The 19,065-nt window shown below is 43.6% G+C and overlaps 1 protein-coding gene across 3 annotated transcripts; it reads right to left on the bottom strand.

Annotated features, from left to right (window-relative positions):
- Positions 1–13,182: 13,182 nt before the first annotated feature.
- LOC125515184 (shugoshin-1-like) lies at positions 13,183–17,326 on the bottom strand. 3 transcript variants are annotated; one of them, XM_048680621.1, is made up of 16 exons: positions 17,082–17,326; positions 16,831–16,985; positions 16,674–16,711; positions 16,451–16,559; positions 16,098–16,121; positions 15,929–15,997; positions 15,795–15,845; positions 15,614–15,713; positions 15,378–15,435; positions 15,148–15,279; positions 14,915–15,068; positions 14,757–14,822; positions 14,613–14,657; positions 14,403–14,514; positions 14,021–14,078; positions 13,183–13,937 (listed from the first exon to the last, which is right to left on the bottom strand). In XM_048680621.1, exons 1-16 carry the CDS (start codon positions 17,095–17,097, stop codon positions 13,802–13,804), a joined length of 1,323 nt encoding a protein of 440 aa, XP_048536578.1. In that variant the 5' UTR covers positions 17,098–17,326; the 3' UTR covers positions 13,183–13,801. The 3 variants fall into 3 exon arrangements, with proteins under 3 accessions (XP_048536578.1, XP_048536580.1, XP_048536579.1); XM_048680623.1 differs by having other exon boundaries at positions 13,183–13,922; XM_048680622.1 differs by having other exon boundaries at positions 14,613–14,654.
- Between the last annotated feature and the right edge of the window lie 1,739 nt (positions 17,327–19,065).

Genomic DNA, 19,065 nt, shown 5'->3' with positions numbered 1-19,065 from the left:
TGGTTGTTGTATCCAGAGTGTAGCCAATCACCATATTTGGGCATGTTAAACAGGTCTTTTCGGTCTGAAATTTCAGCATGGCCTTCTTATAAGAGTATGACGGCGCCACGAGCAGTAGCCGGAGGAGGGGCAAAACAGAAGGGATGGTCTGCGAGGTCACATCCAGGGATCACAAAGCTGTCGGTTCGCGAGATAGCGTGAAGAGCATCTCTGGGCTTAGGTGTATTTGCATTGGTACGAAAAGTCTCGGCTAATTAAGTCGCCAATTACATCTCCAACGATGATAGCTGGAACATCATACCATAGGGCCCAGCTCAACGCCCATATCGCCAGCATGTGCACCAAGGTGAGGCCCCTCCCCTCCCCTTTAGTCGTGTGGTTGTGGAATTTGGCCTGACTTGGCCTATGAGTTTGCCTTGCCCTGGTCGACGTCGATCCAGGGTGTCGTGGACGAGGACACATTCGAGGAGCTGCGGGACGAGGGCACCGCCGTCGAGGTCTCCCGCCTCTTCATCTACAACGCCTCCGAGATCATCGGTGACATCGACATCCTGATGCCTGCCCCCACGCCCTCTATCATCTCTCCCTCTGCTCTCTATCTCGATGCTGACTCATCTTAATTTTCTGCTCTGGAAATCGCAGGGGGGAGCCCGAAGTGGACTTTGACGAGGTGGAAGCCCTGACGCAGCAGCTCATGCGGTGCACCTCCAGGTGATGACCATCATAAACCCTTTCTCTCTCTCTTCCACCTGCTTATTTTTAACTCTATGTTTGTTTGCCCGTTGCGTCAATGTCGTGCGATTCAGATCTGTTTATTATATTGGGCAAATGATTCTTATTTGTCGGTTGCACTGCCCCATAGGCGTAATTAGAAGAATCGAGTTTAGTTGCGTTTAGTGTAACGGAGTTACCGGTATCCCGATTAATATCAATGATGAGGATAAATTGTTGTCGTTTTCAGAATATTCCTGGTATTAATGATCTACTATTCGTTTTTCGATTTCTACTTTCATTTACTCCTCCAAATACTCTAAAGATATATATGACAAAAACATACTCTACATAATGTTTTTTCTAAAAATAGTTATGCATTTGAAAATGTTAAATGTGTATAGGAAAATGTTGACCATGTATGAAAAAAATGATGATTTTTTTATAATATGTATACAAATTTAATCAAGTATTTGAAAAAATGTTGAACATGTATTTAATAAATGTTAAACAAGCATATGGAAAATGTTAACTGTGTAGTCCCTCCGTCCGGTGAAGGGTGTACGTTTGGCTTTAAATTTTGTCCACAAAAGAGTGTACTTCTATCCTCCCAATGCACATGAAAGTAGAAAAAATGCTTCTCTGTCATCACACGGTGATCAAGACCAATAACATTCTACACTTAGCTCATTGGGGTTTTGTTAATTAAAAAAAGAGATGGTGGCTTGCCTCTTCCCAATGCATTTTTACTCCACTCAATTATTTGTCCTAAAATTTCTATATGTAGACCTTTCACCGGACGGCGGGAGTATGGAAGAAATGTTGACCATATGTTCAAAAGATGATGAACAAGTATCTGAAAAAAATGTTGAACATGTATTTGAAAAAATGTAACTCAAGCATTTGAAAAATGTTAAATGTGTATGAACATATGGCCTTCACAGTCGCATATGAGTGGCTACCAGATTCATTCGTGCTTTGTGGTTATTTGCGCCACATGTACAAGGAATGTCGGGATGGAATGCATCCACCGTTAGCCCTAGTTTTCAAAAATCAGCGAGCTAGCTGGTTCAAGGGAGCGGGGAGAGGGCCTGGAGGAGGGAGAGGGCGAGGCCGTAGCCATTGTGGCTGGACCGGTCATGGACCAGGGCGCACCCAGGAGGAAGCTAGCGGGGAATCAGAGTATGAGGACCCTGATGCCTACATGCACAAGGCCGAACTAAACAAAAAACGAGCTTCGGAGCTCGCAGCGATAGTTGATCCAGTGGCAGCTGAGTTAGCCATAACAGCTATGTCGGCCCAAGGCAAAACACCGACGCTGCCTTCCCCTCAAATCCCATCGAGCCCCTCGTCTCGGCAGGAACAAAATAGGTCAAGGACAAGTAACTGCAGCACATAAGAACACATTGCATAAGAACGGTGGCAACACAAAAAACCCAATGGCAAAATTGTTAGGCTTCCTAGAGGAGTGCCGCCATGTCCAATGTGTGTCTTCTATTGGAATTGTTGCGGTGCGGGCAGAGCCACGACAGTCAGTGAGCTTTGTGATTTCACAAGGAAAATTTTCCCCTACCATCCTCTACATAGTAGAAACCCAACAAGAGGCTCGAGGGTAGAATCTTTAGCAGGAACATTAGGGTATGATAATGGATATGCGATTGATAGCCAGGGAAGCAGTGGCGGTGTTGGCATTTTCTGGAATAATGAAATAAAAATAGATATTCTTGGTTACTCTGTGTATCATGTTGAGTGCTCCATTCTTGAACCAAGCCTTGATCCTTGGAGAGTTACAATAGTGTACGGTGAAGCCCAAACCCACTTGAGGCACCAAACATGGGATACTATTAAAAACATCAGTACTTCCAGCAATCTCCCATGGCTTTGCCTGGGCGATTTCAATGAAGTTCTACATCCGGATGAGCACGAAGGAGTTGGACAACGTAGCAGTGTGCAGACCCAAGCTTTTCAAGATAAGGTTGGTGTCTACATGCTGCTAGATTTGGGTTACTCAGGCCCGACCTTTGAGATGAAGGTTACAGGTGGTACTTTCACAATGGTGTGCCTAGACCGAGTGCTGGTTTCTGTGGACTGGCAGCGAAGGTTTCACTTGCTGACTAAACTCACCTGACAGTCGTGACTTCAGATCATGACACGATATTGGTGGACTTTGCATCGGCATCAACAACATAACACTATTGGGAATATGCCCTAGAGGCAATAATATTGTATTTTTATGATTTCATTTTCATAATTAAGAGTTTATATTTCACGCTATAACTGCTATGATCCTGGAATAGGTGGCTCAGTGGAAAACTCATATGCATGCGTGGAATGATAAATGGTAAAGAATAGGTTCCTAATCTTGCCTCTAAGACTGGCTCAAGTGTTGTTGGTGATCATGTTTTCCAGATCTTAGGATATCTCTAAGTGTAACGATAGTCCTAAAACAACATTCAGAGTATGACGTTAGAAGAACGATCATATTGAATCGACCAAAATTTGTGTGTAACGAATTGAGTTTATATCGTATGTAATCAATTGTAACAACACAGAGTGTTAACGTGTGATTTTTCTCCTTAGACCATGAGAGTATCGTAATCACTTCTTACCGTACGGTGGACTTTGGGGTTGCTCAAACGTCACATGTAACATGGTAATCATAATGACAACTTATAGGCTCATCAGAAAGTTTGACAAGGGACTAGATAGCCCTAGAGTGGAATCGGCTCCTATGAAGATGGAGAGATATTCTTAGGGCCCTCTTGGTGTGATGGTATCAATCATCGTCTGGCACGACACGTGTGACTACGTCACGGGGATGCCAGAACATGACAACGAGAAAGAAGAACAAAACCAGTAACGAGGATAATGGTATCGTGAGCATGTGATGACTCGGGAGGAAACCGATGTATCCTGGGTTTTGTGAAATATTGTGAAGCAAAGGGAACATCACATGATAACCAAATATTCACTTGAATATCATTCGTGTGCTCATAGGGATCGATAGGACGTCCACGTTTCCGCTACCGGTCATTGAGCGAAGGGGTTTCGTTCATGTCTATGAGTTACCGAACCTACGGGGTCACAAGCTTAAGGCAATTACGATCTACTGAGTGTTATTAGGACGGGAATGATGAGAATATATTTGTGGAATTGTTTCATAAATATCCGTAAGCGTTTCAGGGTCACCGAAAGGGTTTCAGATAGTATCAACTAATATCAGGTATTACCGTTAAATAATATATATGTGTAAAATGTTTCTAGGGCTGTTAAATGATATATAAAAGGGTCTAATATTTATTAGAAGGCTTTTATAATAAATTTAATACAAACGGTCCTTAAAAGGCCAAACCGGGGAAGGAGCATCGGGCCAAACTTGGCCCAATAGGAAGTGGAGGCCTTCCTTGTGTGGGGGGGGGCGAATTGGAGTGTGGGAGGAGTCCAACTCCTCCTCCTAAGGCTAGCGCCCCAAGGAGAGACTTTCCCTCCTTGGTTGCCCTCTCCCTCCCCTCCAACCTATATATACAGGGGGTTTTGCTGTATGGACATATACAAGTTTGGAGTTTGGAGCCTCCACTAGTTTCCTTTAGTTCTAGTTCTAGTTGATCTAATTGGAGCAAGACCTAGATCCTCTAATCCTCATAAGTAGAATCCCAGTGTAGTTCTAATCTCCTTCCTCTAATTCTCTGGCGACGATTAGGTTTGGACGGCGAAGCGCTGTTAGGTCATGAAGGTTGCACGCTTGCAACCAAGTAGAGAGATTGTGCTTTCAGTCTTCAATTCGAGGGAATGTTCGTCGGCGGTTTGCGGGATCGTTCTTCGACGGTTCAAGGGACTCCAAGTATGATATAAACTGACACGTTCTTCTTCTGCTCCAACTCGGTGACGGCAACGATCATGACCTCAACCCGTAATGCATCTTCATATTGATCTTGGGTGTGCGTAGGGGCATTTTTTTTGTTTTCTACTATGTTTCCCAACAAACACAAGGGCGAAGACCTTTTTTTACGAGGTTACGAGGGAAGGACATGAGCAATGGGGTGATATGATTAACACGACATGGCTGCATCGGGTACCACTTTCAGAACAAATGAGTTGAGTATGAAATTGGTAGCCCTCTCTTGCGCTCGAACAATGATACATTGCCAGTGTATGCAAGGATATCAAAACAAAGCGAGAATCAGAAAAGCTTTGGTCTGATCCAAACAGGACGGTTCCCACTCACGCCGAGCTAAAAATCAATGAAAAATTAGTAGAGATGTACCATCATGAGGAGGTGATGTGGCGACAACGAGCAAGAGCTGAGTGGTTGGCCTCGGGAGACAAAAACTTGAAGTTTTTCCATCTTCAGGCTAGCATCTCGAGGAAGAAAAATATGACCAAAGCTTTGCAGAATTCTCTTGGTGTAATGGCAGAGGATCCGAGGAGTTGAAAAACATGGTCCATGAATTCTACAAATTCTGTATACATCTGAGGGTGTAAGTTATATGGATACAATACTAAAAAATGTCCCAAGCAAGGTCACAAGTGAGATGAATGATATGCAAGTTTCCCCTTACACACTCGAGGAAGTCAAAAATGCACTCTTTCTCTGTGACACCCTGGTTTTTGGCCTGTTGGCCTAATGTCCTGCGTATGCCACTGCATGCAGTGACCATGCGGGATGCAGTTGTTCGACATGCAATGTGCATGCTCTGGATGCCGGGACCCTCGGCCGTCACCCAAACGCCGCCCTTGCGACACTACAGCTTGCCCGCGCCACCTCACTTGCTCTCCTTCTTCCACCTGGCCAGCTCCAAGTCCTTCCCGACGTCAGCAAACGGCTCGCCGAATGCGGACACGGCGTGCCCGTGCGGGAACAGTGTGTGTTAGTGCGTCGCCTGGCCCACATTGTGCACCCCAGCTTTGCCCGCGTGCATCTACAGCTCCCCCGTTCCCCTCTAGTCACTTCACCACTCGTGCCCAAGCCACACGCCTCGCCAGAGCTCCAGTAGCTTCCTCACGGCGGTGCCCGGTGCTCGTCATCTCCCTCTCTTACAAATAGACCCCTCCCGAGCTGCTCAAACCATCCACCACTCCTCCACTGGCCACAAATTGACCACCGACAAGCGGGGCAAGGCCAGGAGGGCCTCCTACCTCCGATCATCACCGGAGTTGCCTACGGATCCCCCTTGACTCCTACCCTCCTCTGCTTCCACGACTTCTTCACGCGAGCTCGTGTTGATCTCCAGAGCACGACGATGCAGTTGATTAGTCGGAACAACATCGGGAACACCGACTTCGACGAGCTCCACTGTCCATCTTCTCTAGAGAGGAAGCCAGCCTCGCCGTTCGTCCACCTCCGACCAAGCCACGGGGACGTGTGTGCTCCCCACCTTGCTCTGAACCCATTACGGCCATCGCCGCCAGCCGCCATAGTCTCCTCACTGGAGGATCATCGGGGATAGCGCCGCCCACCTCTGTTCTCTCTCTCTATCTCTCTCTCTCTCATACCTAACACGGGGACCCTACTCGTAAGCTTCTCTCTTCCCCTCCGAATCATTTTCTAGTGGAGGCACCCTAGCAAAATACGCCTTCGACGTGGCCCTCCCTGGAATTTCTGTTAATTCAATTTAAAATTAGATTCTGAACCAAACTTTGACTAGCTATGATTTCTAAACCAGAAGTCCAAATGAGTTGAACTTTTTTCTATAGTTTTGTCATGAGTTGAACTTTCTGTTGGTGCAATTTGAGATTATCCCTTGCCATCTAGAATTTATGGTATTAGAAAAGGCTTTATGTGACATTTTCTTTTTGTTATTAAATTTATTTTTAGAAGAAACTAATTGTGTGGGAGAAGACCAGGAGTATCGTGACACTCCTCTGAACTAAGGCAATCCACAACATTCATTTGCAAGATGGCATTGCAATGGAAATGGTTCCAATTGAATATTGATTACTTATATGCCTTATGAATTTAAGTTATCACTTGCATGCTACTTGTTACCTTATGCTCATTTCCATGTCATATGTATGTTGTAGACAGTAGAGTAAATGTTATATGGTTAAGTTAGGATTCATCCACCATTTAGCTCGCTATCATGCACCCTATTGCATTCTATGGCTCGAATCATTTTCATCCAAGTTAAACTTGACCATAATCAAACTTGATCAAAGCTGTTAATCGAGTCATAGTGCCATTGAATCGAGCTCACTAGTGCAACCACACTTTCCTGGATGAGGGTGCTCTAATTCGCTCTATTGTCATGCCTCTCGCCAGTGCCTCCAACGAGGGAATGTTATGTGCACATGCTACCCTAGTCCGGTAGGCGTCAATAACCTTGTGAGCCCAAGTTTTATGGTACCAGTCCCTGTTTGGGACGATAAAGTTTAGTTTGGCCACGGCGGTGGCGGCCACAAAGGTGGCGGATTCACAAGTTGACATAGGGGTGACCCATGGCATAGCCCAGACGGGAGTTTTTAGGAGTGGCCGGGAGAGTGTATACAATAGATTGGTTTTGTTGGAACGTCGTTAGTCCAGCCGAATGGGAGCATGAGGCCATGAGTTCCATAGTGTGGGTACAATGTACTAACCTCTGCAGGATGTATAATCTATCGATAGCCATGTCCTCGGTTATGGACATAGTTTGTAGTAGGTCACACTATGGGTCAACATAAATAATTAACTTGCACACTTGTGAACCTCGAGCTTGCACGTGAAGAAGTCGGTTGATCTTAAGGTGATCGTTTGTTGATCACGATGGTATGGTTGATACCAATGGTGGTTACGAGGTAACCCTCGAGATGGGTAAGTTGGTCCAAGGGACCATGACGGTATTCCACTTGCACACTGCGATTGGTAACATCATGCTCATGATCATGTTTAATTTGTTCATTCCATATTATTGTTTGTCATATTTGTTGTGAGCTTGCGAGTACATTCAAAGTACCCACCTGGCGTGTCATGCCAGATGCAGGGGAAACCGTGCAAGGAGTTGAGATTGATCGGTACTTCACGATCTAGGATGTGTCCTAGCAGTGTCCCTGTGGCATGGAGTTCTGCTACCTCGTTGTTTCGCTACTGAGTAGTTGTATCCTCTAGCATCAAGGCTCTTGAGATGTTTAACAAATAATGTACATAGTGGAGTCGAACTGTGTGTGCCGCTTGGCCTCGCTTTCTTATGTAATCATCAAACCTATGTATCCGCAAGAGATCAATAAAGCGGTTATGTATGTACCAAGTTGTTATGTGTTGCCAGAAGACTTGATCTCTGGGCTGGCAATGCAAGGTAAACCGGTTACTCTGAGCCAGGGTGCCACAATTTCAAATGTTCCCAATGAAGGCCCCATGCTGTGATGGGTTCCTTGCCCATTTTTATCAACGTCATTGGGATATTTGTGGTAAAGAAGTAATAGAGGCAGTTTTGAGAATCGTGAGAGGGGAAGATAGTCCTGAATGCATCAATGATACAATTATGGTTTTGTTTCCAAAGGTAACAAACCCAACCCTCTTACCAAAGTTTAGGCCTATCAGTTGTGCAATGTTTTATACAAGATAGCTTCCAAGGTTATTGCAAATAGATTGAAGCAAATTTTACCTGATATCATATCTGAGGAGCAATCAACTTTTGTCCTTGGAAGAATGATCACAGATAATATTATTAGTGCATATCAGTACTTACATTTCATGAAATGCAGCGAGGGAAAAGGTTAGTAGCTACTATGCTGTGAAGCTCGATATGAGGAAGGAATATGATAGGTTGGAGTGGGGCTATTCTAAAGCCACAATGTTGAAATTGGGATTTTCTCCTACATGGGTACAAATAGTTATGGGCATGGTTCAGACAGTATCTTTCTCGATTCTTTTTGATCGTGAGATACTTGATCAATACAACCCAACAGAGGTATCCGACAGGGAGATCCAATATCCACATATCTTTTCTTAATTGCAGTAGAGGGCCTTTAATGCCTCCTGAAATATAGTTCTTCTTCATCACGCTTAAGTGGCACCAACAGCTTCGGCTGTGAACCATCTACTTTTTGCAGATGACAACATGTTGCTTTTTAAGTCAAGACATGATGGGGCAATTGAAGTATCAAACCTACTGGAGAATTATTGGTTGGCATCCAGACAAAGAATAAATCATGATGAGTCCTTTATATTTTGCAATAGAGAGGATGCCCACAGGCTCTCAAGGAAGATGTCAAGAATACTTTGAACGTCTAAAATGAGTCGCTCAATGACAGGAAATTGTGTATGCCAACTGATATGGGGCAGTCCAAGAACAGGACTTTCAAATACTTACGTGACAGAGTTTCGGAAAAGCTGAGAGGATGGATGGAAAAGCTCTTGTCAACTGCAGGTAAAGAGGTTTTGATAAAGTCTGTGGCATAGGAAATTCCGGTATATCCCATGGCCTGCTTCCGTTTCCCGTGAGGATGTTGCGCGAGTGTCACCTCTTTAATCAGACAATTTTGGTAGGGAAGTAAACATGGGAGAAGGAAGCCATGCTGGGTCTCATGGGATGTTATGATGAGACTGATTATTTGAGATCTTTAATCTAGCCCTACTTGCCAGGCAAGCCTGGCGCTTGCTAGACCATCCCGGTTCTTTGAGTTCGTTAATCTTAGAAGTTGTCTACTATCCAAATAACTCTCTTTCTGATGCAACCTTGGGACCACATCCATCACAAATATGGCGGGCTATTTTGCATGGGAAAGACATAATGACTCATGGTTTGATAAGGAGATTAGGAGACAGAGAATCCCCTGATATTTGGAACGACAACTGGATAACTAGAGAGTATATAAAGAGGCCGAGAACTTCACAAATACCGCAGCCGCCGACAAGGGTCGCTGAACACACTGATCACACTATGTCGTCAAGGGGTGAACATCTTATTTAATCGTTACTTATTCCCATCCATGACTTGGTCACTTAGGATCCATCCACTTGAAATTAATCCATGGTTCTTTCACCCAATGATTTAATAACTCATTATGATGTAAAAACAATCTCTAAAGTGTTACTGTATGAAAACTTGTATAATGGTGTATGAATACAACCTAAAATAAAAAATAAATAGAATACGAAATAATAGTAGTAGCGCAGGAAGAGAGACGCGCTACTAGTAATTACCAGTAGCGCTTTCTACAAGAAGCGCTACTGCTAAGTAGCTATAGCAGTAGCGCGGTTAAACCAACGCTGCTGCTAACCTTTAGCTATAGCGCCGTAGCAGTAGCGCGGGCTAGGCTTTTCCCTAGTAGTGTGCTCTAACAAACTTTGACAGAAAACTACCACTTTAGCTCTAGTTTTTGGTAAAAAAACTATCACTTCTGTTTAAATGACCGATTGAGCTCAAATTCAGGATGATTATGACATATATGGCCCACCCGTCAGGGCCACATGGCATGTTAACTGTTAAAAGCTCACACACACACACATGCATTGCGCGAGCACGCGTTCCTGTTCGTGCGCCCGCTCATCGCGCACACACCGCACGTGGAAAAAAAATCCGCCGCCGCCTCCAGCCGCGCTATGACAAATATTCAGGAGAGGTGGGGCATGAGATGGTGGCGGTACCATTAGTGGTTGTGCCAGGACCCAAACCTTGTGATGTCAAGCTTTATATATAAAGAAAATTGTAGACAAATTAAAGAAGAACATAAATGACCATACTTTATTCCGAACATATTTAGGGTAGTAGCCCTTTGTAAACATGCATATTTGCATATATGCATAATACCATCAATACTAATAGGAAAACTTGTGGATCACCACAGGTGCAAAGAAAGTAGGGTCTATTGTATTACGCGAGTAGTCTTTCATGTGGCATTTAAAGGTTATTAGTAATAAACTCTATTCTCCCTTAGTTAATAAATGAGAAAAATATTTTTCCTCCGTTTCGAAAAAAATTTAATCCCTTTTAAATTAGAGAGTTTTGAATCATCACCGATATTTTGAATTGCGGATTGTCACTTCTTGACAAATTTACATGCTTACCATTACTAGACTTAGGACCTAACGAGTGGGAAAACAAGGTTTTTCTAAGAGAAATAAGATTGGAATTTCTTAACATATAAGAAGATAATTGGAAGTGAAAGAAGAACTTACAAACAATTAAAAGGGAAGGGCGTCATCCTGGACTCGTGATGCGCTCTCCGGTCACCGGAGGTGTAGATTGCAGTGATGCTACGGACGGTTGTCCAAAGTGCATGCAATGACATGCTCAGATAAGGTAGAATTGTGCACGTCAGGGAAAATGAAAACACAAAATGGAAAAAAAATGGGTAGAAAACACAGAATAGAAAGAAAAAAACGATCGAAAGAATCTTCAGAAAACTTATCGGAAGCTTGTAGAAGCTTCGCAAAATCGGTGGAAGGAGCTTCTACATGGGCCGACCCACTTACGACACATGCGCTAGGAGGTCGCACATTCTCCTCGTGGATATTTGGTATCTCAGATCAAATAACGTCGTGACTTTATCACTCGAGCTCAACTCAATGATGAGAAGACTGTTGACACTCCCTTGGAGCTTTACGTTAAACTCCGTCCGACTGATGGCTCACCATTATCTGATCCGACGCAGTATAGACAGTAGGTCGGCAGTTTGGTTTATCTGATGATCTCTTGCCCTATTTCGGGTAATAGCGGAAGGAGTGCCAAAGCCCATTTTAGTAGAAAGTTGCTGCCCTTTTATAGTAATGCGGGGTGACATAATCAATCGAATTCGACTGGTTGGTTCCCCTTATTAGTCAATTGCTTTTGACGTATCAGGTGGGAATGGGAGAGCCTCTTTTCTTTCTGCAAGAGGTCCTTAGTTTAGTCAAGTAGGCGAGGGCATTTCCATCACGAAGGATTCAATCCAGCCACAGGTTCCCCTACGACTACCTTGTTACGACTTCACCCCGGTCGAAGACCCCACCGTGGTATGCGCTAATAAGACCACCAAAGGCCTTTGTGGCACTAGTGATACACAGAAGTCATGGGTGATCATTGGTTCTCGTGGCTATCGAATTAAGAACGATAACAGGACTTGTAGGATCTAGTGCAATTCTGGATCATGTGAAACTTCGCCCTAAGGCTATGAAAACGTTTCTACTCCCTTTCCCTTCCCAACGTCATATCTTTCTTCGACAAGAAGGAAAGATCACTCTCTATCTAAATGATAGAACCACTGGCACGGTACCTTTCACATTGGTAAGTCAAATCCTGGTGAAGACATCACGAGCAATGACACGACGAGGTGTCCTTTGCAGGCCAGTAGTAAGCAGCGCCAAAAGATGGGCCGGCCCATGTGGGCGTGAGGTGCCCCTTTTTTTAAGATTTCAGAAAAACAGATTTTCAAAAAAAGTTCAGGGATTTAAAAAATGTTGACCGAATTCAAAAACAGTCCTTGATTCAAAAGTGTTCACAATTTCAAAAGAATGAACATTTCTTAAATTTTAGTGAAAATTTTTTTATTTCGATGAACAAATTTCTATGAGCATTTTTTAATAATGATGAATGCTGTTTTGTCTTTCATGAACAAATTTTGAATATGATGAACATTTTTTAACTTGATCAACAAAATTTGTATTCAAGAACATTTTTAAAAAAAATGGATGAACAAATATTGAATTTGATGAACATTTTTAAATCAATGAACAAATTTTGAAAGAAAAAGGAGGAAAACAGAAAACAGAAAAGAAAAAGAGAAAAGGAAAAGGAAAAACGAAAGGAAAAAAGGGGGAAATGGGCCGACCCATATGAACACCCAGTGCGAGGGGGTTGCACGCCAGGTCGCTCGTGGGTGACCTGGCGCGCCAAATAGGATTCCCTCTTGAATCATGTGTCATCAATTAAAATTAACAACACAGTATCCGAGACATATTTATAGTGGGCTTCATCCGAATGATTTGCATTGATGAATCAACATAAACCGACTAACTACATAATACTCCCTCCGGTCCTTTTTACTCCGCATATTAGATTTGTCTGAAGTCAAACTTTACCAAGTTTGACCAAATTTATATTTAAAAATATTTACATTTATAATACCTAATGAATATAATATGAAAATATATTCCAAGATGGTTCTAATGATATTGGTGGTGTTATGTGAATGTTAATTATTTTTTGTATAAACTTGATCAAACTTTGAAGAGTTTGACTTCAAACAAACCTAATATACAAAGTAAAAAGAACCGGAGGGAGTAGTATAGTAACTTTGCACGTGCAATACACCTATAGATCAAAGGCAAACATATTAGAAGCACAACAAAATTAGAAACTATACTTTGAAATTCAGAACACACTGCCAAAATTTTGAACATTTCTATGAAATTGCAAAAAATTGTACAATGCAGGATTATTTGCTTGCACACATAAAAGATAGGGAAGTTCGCACATAATTTTCTTACCCAAATATCATGCCCATATATGACAGATAACACAAAATTTCTTCAGACAGAACACACAGAAGAGCAAAATACTAGTACCAATGGTCAGCTGTTGGAATTGGCACTGTTATTCAGACATGTCCACGACAAATGGCTATGGTCAGTTCTAGAACAAAAGGGACCGCTGTACAGTCCATCACCAGTATGGCAAAATAACATGATACTACATTTCATGCGGGGAAGCAACAGACCTCTACAATCATACAACAAACATGATATTCTACTCAACAAAAAGCAAGTGCAACTGACACGATCACATAATGTTACTGGCTGTTCGCTAAGGTCGTCGCATCTTCACGTTCACGGGTATCTCCTTGTAGCATACAGCCTTTGCTGCTGCCCGCATCGAAGACCTTCTACCTGTCACCTGCACCAAGGACCTCCCCGCCGCCTGCCCTTCAGAAGGTTCCATCAAGGAACGGCTGTCGCTTTGCTTCTCTTCTTTGGTCTGCTCCATCACGACATCTGAGCTGGAAGGGACTACAGGAGCAATAATTTCCTCTTGCTTGGTCTCAAGATTTTCCTTTGTGGCCTCAGCAAATTCTCCTGGGTTCTTTCTTGAGGATTTTCTTCGATTTTCTGCACATATTTACGGCAACAATGATTCCATGTTCCATTCAGATATAAGTGCATTAGTGAAAGGCAGAAAGATGCATGCACGCAAAGACTTTACCTTGTCTCTTCATGATACGGTGGTTCACTACAAATAGAATCAAGTTTGGAATTAGTGTCCTCTATGTTTGAGTCCTTTTGACCTCCACATGAATCCAATTTCCGTTTGTGTCCACCCCTAGAAAAATAATTTCTGAGCCAACTGAATATTGTTTCATTGGACAGTGTGATGTACTATCGAGAGCATTTCAAAGATCACTAGAATGATGAGCATACCTCTTTTTTGCTCTTTCTTTGGGTGGTTCTGGCTGTTGAGTGTCAAATGGCAGAGATGCTGAAAAGGAATTACAATTACAGTAATTATTATTTTCCCTTTAAAGGAAGTGATCAGAACAATAAAAAGATGCAGTTAGCAAGTAGTTTGGCCACTTTTCTTGTACATTCTCATTGAAAAAACAAGGTGTGCTTTTTGTTCAACCATTCCTGTACGAGCGATTCATTAACGATCATAAAGTTCTTAATGAGCAAATGAGCATGCTACGCTTGACTCATTCATAAAACAATAATTAAGAACCTCAAGTGCAAGTGTGCAGCAACAAAATGTCCAAGATAAATGCAATATAATAGCAAAATACTTGAAGGGAGAGAAGTGCATTACATTGAGTTTCTGCCAGGTGGATTGGGATCGTATTCTTTGTGTGACTGTCAATTTGATGTGCCTCAGGGTCCTCAATTCCATGAACCACAGAATGTGTTTCTTGTATCTCCTCCTAGTTACATTGTCAGAAACAAGCAGCACCGTGATAACGATTAATAAATCTGCATGGGTAAACGGATTGATCAATTACTGAAGAATTGTGCCGCCTACCTGCACATTTGCTTCTTTCTGCAGATGCTTATTTATCTCGTCCTTCTAATACAGTCAGACAATCAAGATGTCAGGCGTTGAAATTCAAACTACAACATCTTTAACTATATATATAAGCTGAGTATAACAATGAAATTACTTTACCTTGAGTACTGAAGCCTTTATATGCACTGCTGTGTTGCATAACAGTTCATCTTGTGCTGCCTTCCGCTGCACAACATATCCACAAGTATAGCATGAAATGAGTACTGCACTGTTAATCATTTGGAACAAAGAACAGATGAGACATGTCGATATCTTACCATGTCTTCTCCATTATTTGGATCATCAAGTTCTGGAACACTAAAACTACAAGATGAAGGAACTGCAGTGTCTGTAGGCAAGATCTCACAAGATGCTTCTGCCATCTCACAAGACCCTGGGTTTAGTCTAGAAGACTTTCTTCGTACTGTGTTTCTGGTCACATAAACAAAAATTGGTCAACCTACAATCTGATAGTGTTGCATCATGAGCACATTTTGTACATAAATATTACCTCTGATCCTCATGATGCAATGATCCAGTGGGTTGCACATCAGGTCTGTGGCTCTGTTGACATGTGTTGGTCTCTTTTATACCTTCACGTGACTCTGACTTTCGCTTACTTGTGCGCGTATTCACTGATGTTCTGAATCAATAGAAAGTCGCTTTGGTAAATCAGGCTATCTAGCGCCCAGTCTGCCAGTGGCATTGCCTCTCAAGTATAGGTAAACAGACAGACAATACCTTTTATTTGTTTTATCTGGCGGTGCTTCTGGTTGGTCTGTATTAAATGGCACAGAGGCTGTCAAGAAATTGACAGAAAACTGACATTAAATTTTCTAGAAGTGGACAGCTGAAGGTAAAGTAGAAACGAAAATTAAGTTGTGTTAAGTAGGGAAAATCAAAACCATAAAATGCCATTGCTGAAATGGTTGCCAAGCATAATATCAACATCTAAGAAGGAGAAGAATGAGTTTTACATTGTGTCTCGACTGAATGGTGCACATTAGCACTGGTGCCCTTATTATCAGCTTGATGAGCTTCGACTGGTGCAGATTTGGAAGGTGCGGCTTTTAACTCCTGAATTAAATGAGAGAGGAAGAATCTTAGAATTATAGATGAACATGAAGAGCCATCTATTTTGAGAATTGTGCCGGCTACCTGTGAAGTTATTTCTGTTTGCAGTTGGTTATCAGCAGTCGTACTCTTTCGCTGCCAATAGTGCAGGATGGAAAGAAAATAATCAAGCTATCTGTAACAACAGGAAACTAAGTTAAGCCATGGGCGTACTTTACCTCAATTCCCGAAGCCTTTACTTTAAGCACTGCTATTGCGCATGAAAGCTCATGCTGCAGTACCTTTACCTGCATGTCACATCCACAAATAATTCCCCAAATCAGTAACCAACATTCTTAGTATTGACAGTTGAAAATCTCGTAAAGAAAAGAAGCGGTGACAGCTTACTCGATCTTTTGCCTGATTTAGTTCCTGCAGAGAAGCACAAAACACATAGATAGATCAGAAAGTGGCTACACTACACAACCCCACAAAACAATGTGACAACATGTGATGCTTTCTTTCAGAAGTACAAAATAGATGCACATTAGTTGCTCGAGTTTTCCCTTCAAACTTAGCTCAATACAATACATATAGAACGACCAAACAACAGTATTTGTCTTTGATTCTCGTTCACAGGTATAACTAAGATGTAAGCATTGACACTGCTTGGGTTGGCAACTCGGCTAGTTCCACTGAAATTTTTCACAGCAACAACTAAAACCATCTAAACAAGAACAGAGATGGAGAAACAGACGAACCGCGGTGATCTGAGAATGAGCCTGCGCAAGGTGCAGGTTCTGCTGATGCGTGCTCTGCAGCGCAGCACGGAGCTTGTTAATCTCAATGCCGCTGAGCTCAATGATCTTGCTGCGGAGAAGACAATCAAAGTCAAAACTAGGTTACTGCCTCAGAATTCAGAAACATCTAACAGCCCCTTTCTCATAGGAATGAAGGACCGAGGGGCGAGCAAGGCAGACATACGTTTTCTGGGCAACCAGCTGAGCCAACTTGGCGTTCTCCTGCGAGCAAGCAAGCGAGGGATTTAGGCATCAGCGCGGAAACCGGAACCAACAAACTGCAGAACTGAGCTACCACTAACCGAGCCTGCTGTTTATGCACGGGTGGGAGAAGGGGTTACCTTGAGGACGTCGGCCATGGTGTGCCTGGGAGGGCCGGGCCTCCCGGTGTTGGTGATGTCGGCCAGCGCGGCGGGCTTCCCCCCCGACCGGGGGCCGGGGCAGTTGGCGCTAGGGTTCGGCTTCGGCCTCGGGTTCAGGCCGCCGAGCGGCGCCCCTGGTTAGGCGGGGAAGCTGAGTCTTAGACGGCGCGCGGAGGGGGGTAGAAATCGCTAGGGAACGTAGGGAGCTGCGGTTGAGGGAGGAGCTTTACCGGTGGCGGCGGCCATGGAGGGGGGCGCGCGGGGGCGGGGCCAGAAGCTGAGCGCGGGGCGGGGAGGAGCCGGGAGCTGCCCACCGGCGAGGGCGCGGGGAGGTCGGGCGGACGGCGACCGCGGCCGCCGGGACCGGGGCGGGAGGGCGGCGCGCCGGAATCCGGCTGGATTTGGGAGGAGAGGAGTGGACGGGGGAGAAGAGGGGCGGAATTCGAATTTCGGGGGATGCGACTGCTGCTCTCTCTGATCTCTCCTTTTTTTTCTCTGCGCGTAGCCGTCGGCTCGGAACCTGACGGAGCCGAGCCTCACATGGGCTGGGATGGGCTAGGCTGATTTTTTTTTTCTCTGCGCGTAGCCGTGGGCTCCTGTTAGGTTCTCGCTGGGTTTCTTTTAGCCTTCCCTAAAAAAAAGTTTTTCTTTTTTAGCCGCGATAGCAAGAACTCTGCTTTTTTCCGGAAAAAAATGAAGATCTACGGAAACCTTTTTTCCTGGAAAAATATTAAGATATACGGAAATGATAAGTACCTGACGTCAGGTACGAGCACAAGGCAAATTGAACGTTTTCGATGGCAATTGTAGTGACACAAGGATGGCAAGTTAGTGGACACACGGCAATTTTCTGTCAAGAAACAAACTGAAGCACAAAATTGTCATACTTGCCAACTAAAATTATCATCCTCGCGTAACTAAATTTGTCATCGAAAATGTTCGGTTTGCCATGTGATCGCACTTGACGTTTGGGTATTATCAGATTCCAAGATCTATTAGTATAAAAGTTCATACCATTTTTAAAGAAAAAGTGCACCATAACTACAAAGCCTCCCAAACATAATGAAGATTACGTCATGGTCCATGAACGACAAAACAACCAATGTCGTGCCAAAATAAGTTGTCGACACGCAGTCGTCACTACTCCCATATCGGAGCCAGTCTGACCTTGTAGATGATAACCGGGAAGGCTTTGTGCATGTGCCCCTATAAGGACTAGTGCCTCGGAGCCACAGTTGACGTGGTTCAGCCCTTGAATCAATTTTAAGAACCTAAAAAATCTTGCAGCCGCATATGCCCGGTGAGAGACCATAACCTCGTCATCGAAGCTCCATCTAATTTGTTCTGAAGAACGAACTTGAGGAGGATCGGAACCCGAAAGACTGACTCAAAGAAGAAACATCGCCATCCATCCGAACGTCGCCCATGTGAGGACTAAAAGCCTAACCTATCTACTAGATGGAGCCAAGGCACCAGGATTCCCCTCCTAGCCATCAGACGTTGCAGAACCAGGTAGAGGGGGGTGAATCTACGGGCTCGCTAGCAAAGATCGAGGGGATGAATGTTTTGCCCTAGTCGCTTTGCTAGAGAGGAAAGAAAGCCATGCTTTGCCATTTTTGTTTTCGAGCATCCGGAAAGAGTGATGCCTTTAGGAATAGAATTTTTTACAAAGTTATTGAAAGGGCCTTCGGGGTTTTTGCATTTACATTTGCCATTGTTCCTGGTCTTGCTCATTTTTGGGACCAGGAAATCCTAGGCAACATCATGACATGTTGTGTGATTCTTCACAATATGATCATCGAAGATGAGAGGGACATGAACTTGGAGTTCTTCTACGACAATGTCGGTGGCCGTGTAAAGCCAGCTAGAGACCCTAACCGTATACAAGCATTTCTTCAGACATACCGGCAGATCGAAGATGCAAACACCCACCATCAGCTTCAGAAGGATCTCATTGAACACCATTGGCAGAGGCATGGCCAAAGGCATTGAGCACCATTGGCAAAAGCACCGGCCAATTTTACTCATTTAATTATTAGTTTTATTCGGTGAGTTGAATAATATAGTAATTTGAATTCATAATATTTACATTTTATGTTATTTGAATTCATATTACTGTACATTTTATGTTATTTGAATTCATATTAATGTGTCAAATTCAGAAGAAAACAAACCACACGTTTTGGTGGGCTCGTGCGGGCTGCGGCCAAACAG

The sequence above is a fragment of the Triticum urartu genome, chromosome 6 (genome assembly GCF_003073215.2).
Source record: "Triticum urartu cultivar G1812 chromosome 6, Tu2.1, whole genome shotgun sequence".
Taxonomy (NCBI): domain Eukaryota; kingdom Viridiplantae; phylum Streptophyta; class Magnoliopsida; order Poales; family Poaceae; genus Triticum; species Triticum urartu.
This window is presented reverse-complemented; position numbering and strand designations above follow the sequence as displayed.

Coding starts and splice junctions, on each gene's coding strand:
- LOC125515184 (XM_048680621.1), bottom strand. Junction 16,712..16,830: donor CCATGGCCGACGTCCTCAAG/GTAACCCCTTCT, acceptor GCTTGCTCGCAG/GAGAACGCCAAGTTGGCTCA. Junction 14,823..14,914: donor CAAATAATGGAGAAGACATG/GTAAGATATCGA, acceptor TATGTTGTGCAG/CGGAAGGCAGCACAAGATGA.